This window comes from Schistosoma haematobium, chromosome 3 (genome assembly GCF_000699445.3).
Source record: "Schistosoma haematobium chromosome 3, whole genome shotgun sequence".
NCBI classification, from domain to species: Eukaryota; Metazoa; Platyhelminthes; class Trematoda; order Strigeidida; family Schistosomatidae; genus Schistosoma; species Schistosoma haematobium.
The window spans coordinates 18,914,295-18,919,710 of record NC_067198.1 but is presented as its reverse complement, the minus strand read 5'-3'; the positions used below and the strand labels follow the sequence as shown (position 1 = coordinate 18,919,710).

Genomic DNA, 5,416 nt, shown 5'->3' with positions numbered 1-5,416 from the left:
TGTCAGTGCAAATTTTAGTAACTACGGTAAAGAATAGTGAAAAACAATAATTAATTGCATGATGAAGACAAATCAAACATCAATCAAAGATTTAATTAATTGATTTTTATTCTCAATTGAAGCTGATAGTCGGTTTTTGCACAGGTTAAAGTTAGTCTTAATTCATTTCTCATTAGATAAACTCATTTTCAAATTTCTGAAATATATATTCAAAGGTATTTAGAGCGATTCAATTTGGACTATTTTTGCTAAGTTGAAAAATGTTGATAATAATAAATACAGATTTTATACATTCACTTTTAATGAATGCTTTTTCGAATTCCCGTGAGAATGAGTGAAGTTTATTAACTACTATATAGATTACTATGAATTAATATTTCATATTGATGTTTGTTTTCAGTTAGCTATTTCTGTCATGTAATTGTTTCATCAATATAGAAGGCACGGAATTATTTAAGGATCAATCGCCAACATAGAATGACACTCTAATCATAGGACACTGTAGTTATTAGAAATTCAAAGCTATGTAAAAGAAAACCGAATAATGAAAGTATGCGTACTTTTCAAGATGCTTGCGCTTTTAAAGTTTGCAAAATAACTGAAGTTATCGTTCTAAATATTGGCGTAGCTTACAACTAAATCATGCTTTATCCATCCCAAACATTCTTATAAGTATGAAGTAGATTACTCCTGATTTATTTCTCTGAAGAGCTATATCAACTCTACTTATAAAATGTTCCAACGGGAGCATGATCTATCCAGTCTGTGTTCGATGAGTACTTTCGTATCAATAACTAGCAACTACCATCAAAATTGAATACAGAGTCTGCGAATCTACCATTTGCAATACTATTCAGAATAAGAGGTAGAAGCGTACTAGAAATGGCTGTCTGAATGAGGCAAACAATTCATAACACATTATTCAATCAGTGTTGATTGTTGTAATCTTCCACTATACACCACATTAATCTGTGCATTATTCTCTACAATCTGCCGTACTATAAGAAAATAGATACCAACATGTGACCAAAATATTATTAATGCATTCTTAATGGCGTTAAGATTAAATTACAAAAAACAGTAATTATGCACATCCATTGATACCTTAATACAGTTACACATCTAGATATGTCTTTTTGTGCTGAATTCCTTGTTAGATCAATAATTTATGATCAAGCCGTTCATCTAAAGTTTCTAACTATTTACACGTAAAGTAATCAATAAAAATAAACAGGATCTCTATAAGAACTTCAATTGATATTAAACAAATAACTTATTTTAAGCTTCTTTCATGGTATCGTCTTTGAATGCTATAGAAGTAGGTGGTCTTTTGTTTCTTTTTACAGAGTTCAGTTTTTGAAAGACAAGTCACATTGAACTAATTTTATTGAAAATATGAAAACACGTTGAGTAAAAATGTGACTTGAAATGATTCACAATACTAGAAAGTATTTTTAGGAAGCAGCTTTTCATCTAAGAATTGGAAATGATGCATACTAAATAGTTTAAAACAGTAATATGAGTTATAAATAAATTAATATATTTGTAATATCTCAATGAGTAGAAGAATTAAATTTTTTGACGTTTCGTGACTCAGTGTAAGTCACTTCTTCAGAAAAAAATAACCAAATCAAAATTAATCCAAGTTTAAATAGTACAACTGAAACAAAATGAATATAATATCAATACTTCCACAGTACTCACTAACCCTAGACCAACCATAAATAATGTGTAATAAAACTAGGAATAACTTTATTGCTACTATCAACTGTCCAACGTTTATTACTAGTTGGATTTGCTCAAAAAATGAATGAACCAACACAAAAACTTTTAAAACCATATATCACTAGAGTTTGATAGAATAAGATTTAGGTAAATAACAATTCGTTTTGAATTTGTCTTACTGTAAATAAATATGAAAAATGATCCAAAATTAGTTTATGGAGCTTTCCAAACACCAACTACAGCACATGTCAAACGTTTGCCGGAATTGCCTGTCTTGCGACTTCCATCATCATCCATTCTGCCTAAGTCATCTTCTTTCTCATGGATAACCAGTGCTCTTCCAAGAAATCCATTAAATTTAGTAATAGAAGAAATATCAACATCGAAATCAAGAGTCAAAATACCATTTTGATCGACATAATGATTTCCAAAATCTCCAGGATGTCTTGGCGAACCTGTTAGTCCACCATGGTCACTGAAAATGATTACGTAATAACTTTAGTATGAGTAAACAACAATGTCAAATATTTAAAAAATCATCATCCATTTGTAATTAGTATATTTCCAGATTTCATAATGTTGTTGAAACTCTAAGTTTATTTGTTGTTTTTTGCTTGTTTTCAATGACAAGTTGGTTAAATGATTTATACTATTATTCTAAATATTCACTTACTGAAATTAAGACATTAAAATTCCTCTGATTTTTGCCTCATATGAGATAGAAAATCATTTGTATAAGAAGTATATTAGATATTTTGTGGTATTGTTTAAGTAAATGTCTACTGTAGGATAACGCTTATTTAAATCTAAATCTATAAACAATTTATCTGAATTCATTTTATCCACTGAAGATGAAATTACCTTCTGAACTAAAGAAAGGCATCCTAAACTAAAACACATAGATTCCACAATATCAACTTTATTTTGAATTGTCGATGTGTTTTTTTCATTTACTCTCTGTTTCTTTAATTACTGCATATCTTCATGTGTTACGAGATGAAATGATGATATAATGATTACCATTGGTCTGAACCTCAAAAAGAGTTTATTTTATCATTATCATAAATAATACACATTAATGAGTTCAAATAGATTTTTAGAAAGCTTATACCTAAGAATAATGATTGGAATAATTCGACAATCAAATCACTGGTTCAGACTAAATAACTTATTCAGTATAGATATTTATCCTTAATAATAAAAATGAGCTATCTCTTTTCATCTTTTTAATTTGATCAAAAGTTGTTTTAACTCGAAGATATTGTCATTTGAGTAATCCAAATGAATATTTCGATGATGTCTACAGAGATGATATATTCTTTTGGAATTATATTCAGATAATAAGTGTGCAGTTATGATATTTCATGTAGCCTTTATTAAAGAATTTTTCAATTTAATGTTTACCTGTTAAACGGATTAAAATGTGGTCCGGCGTCATTACATTTATTACCTAATGCACCATATTCATGTATATGAACACCCAACCATTTATTTCGCGGAAAACCTGATAAATATCCAGTTACTGTGAGACTTGAGCCATGCTTTGTGAAATACACATTTCCAGAATACTGCGGACCAATAAAACTGGCTATACTGTAAACATTCTGGAAGCATTGAAGAGTTCCTAAAAATAAATATTATGTACATAATAACCCGATAAAGCATTTTCAATCACAGTTTGTTTATTTTAACCATAGAATTTATTCGCTTGAACCGGCAATACATACATAAATCTAAAATTAATTCATCAACCTCAACCCGATATTTTATTGAAATCTAACCGTTATCAATAATTTTACATAATTAAGTGTCTTATTATGAAAGTGGACAAACAAACACCACTGTACTAATAAATGAAAACAATATCTTACAGAAAATTATTTTACTCTAATGAGTATGAAAACCCTAGAGGGATCCTTGCGTTAAACACAATACGATTTATAATTAAATTGTCTTACCATTTTTACCGTCTCTTAACATCTGAACTATTCTATAAATGCTTGTTTTTTAGAATCCATGATGGGTAATATATACTAACACATATAAAGTATCCTAAAATGAAGTTCAGTCGTGTAGTATAAAATCAGGTAGTGTTACATAATACACCTTTTAACGATTACCAATTAAAAGAATGTAATCGTATCCAAGAAGAACGGAAATGAACATTTTATGGAATTCTGTAGCACTTTAAATCTTATAAATCTTATTCAGTGATCGTTATGTATTCTCTATCAAACATGACATTAAATAATCTAATTACAATATTATATTACATTTTTCTGGGATATCGTAGTCACAGGAAAATGTTCATTTCAATAGACACAGACCCTTCAACTGAGATATTCTTTTTTTAGTTAATGAAATAATAGGAAAAATATCGGTAGGTTCATTTAGTTTGTAAGTCGATAAGAAATTGGAAAAAACTAAAATTTTAAATTCAGAAAGTAAAAGCTATAAGTCGCATCATTTAAGTCCATTCGATTAGATGAATCCAATATGCAAGTTGTATTAAGGAAAGACATTTAAATCTTACTTTAATAAATTGTAATAATCAATGGTCAATGAACTTGTTTTCTATAAATAAAATATAGGTGAGACTATAATTCATGGATGACCTTTGAGCGACGCTAAAGTGACTTTGAGAATGTCCACCCAATAACTACGACTAAATGAGGGTTATAAACCAGTGTGAGGAATTAGAATTATGATTTACAATTGATGGTTAGGATTAAGAATTAGATTTAATGCTTTCAACACGAAGTGACATCAACTATAATGCCGAAATAATATTTAGCCAAATGAGAGGATAAATTTCGTTCTGAATTCCGATACCTATTATCTTAAATCTGATTGGTTCGTCCATAAATTATAGTCCCGCCAAGAAACACTTGATACATCCAAATGAACAAACATCTATCAGGATTCAATTCTAAGAAGGAAATTTCAACCCCTGAAATTGTTCAAATTAGTTCACAAACATCACCTATTTCTAAGTAATCTACAGAATAAACAGAATTGGGTTATCACTCTGTAAAATTTCTATCAAAGTAATTTAAGTTATATGATAAAAAAACATTTTTTCATAAGATATGTGAGATGATAGATAAAATTTGAAGAGCATTTCACACTTGAAAATCACGAAAGTCATAAACTAGATAGTAACCTACTTCCTGATCCCTTTACATTTGTTATAAATAACAAGATATATATGTACAGCAGCATTATAGGTAATCCACTAAAACAAATGTTAAAAAATTCCAGCACATATACCTGAAATGCACGCACACTTATCTATGTAAACAGTCACTAAATCACTAACTAAATAACCAATTACAGAACAGATAGTATGATCAACTTACTTATATTTAAGAGATGACACAGAAATATATGTGATTTCACTTAAAATCAAGCCCAACCTTATCTGTAGTTTGTGAAAAAACTTTTGGTTTGATGATAAAACATTGGTAAAATATGGAAATCATGTTACTGATAGAATTTAACAACATTAATAATACTATTAATAATATGATAAGATAAACTTTTAAGTAGGCTATACAGGAGGAGGGTATTATAAAGACAGATACTTTAAACATTAACTGAAATTCGTTACATCGGGCTACAAACTAGGCAAGCCCATCATTACATTTCTGAACACAATCATTCATAGTTAAGTAAAGTTCATATAGTGGAT

At 28.8% G+C, this 5,416-nt stretch overlaps 1 protein-coding gene across 1 annotated transcript; it reads right to left on the bottom strand.

Moving 5' to 3' along the window:
* Nucleotides 1–1,055: 1,055 nt before the first annotated feature.
* MS3_00005185 (uncharacterized protein) lies at nt 1,056–5,170 on the bottom strand. The gene is made up of 4 exons (XM_012939029.3): nt 4,996–5,170; nt 4,893–4,960; nt 3,130–3,349; nt 1,056–2,200 (listed from the first exon to the last, which is right to left on the bottom strand). The coding sequence occupies exons 2-4, from the start codon at nt 4,945–4,947 to the stop codon at nt 1,939–1,941; spliced, it is 537 nt and encodes a 178-aa protein (XP_012794483.1). The 5' UTR covers nt 4,948–4,960; nt 4,996–5,170; the 3' UTR covers nt 1,056–1,938.
* Between the last annotated feature and the right edge of the window lie 246 nt (nt 5,171–5,416).

Bases quoted from the DNA above. Each gene is read 5' to 3' on its own strand.
- MS3_00005185 (XM_012939029.3), bottom strand. From the start codon at position 4,947: ATGCTGCTGTACATATATATCTTGTTATTTATAACAAATGTAAAGGGA. The intron at 3,350-4,892 runs GTAGGTTACTAT...ATTTATTTTTAG, and splicing joins AAATGTAAAGGGATCAGGAA to GAACTCTTCAATGCTTCCAG. The intron at 2,201-3,129 runs GTAAACATTAAA...AATCATTTTCAG, and splicing joins CATTTTAATCCGTTTAACAG to TGACCATGGTGGACTAACAG.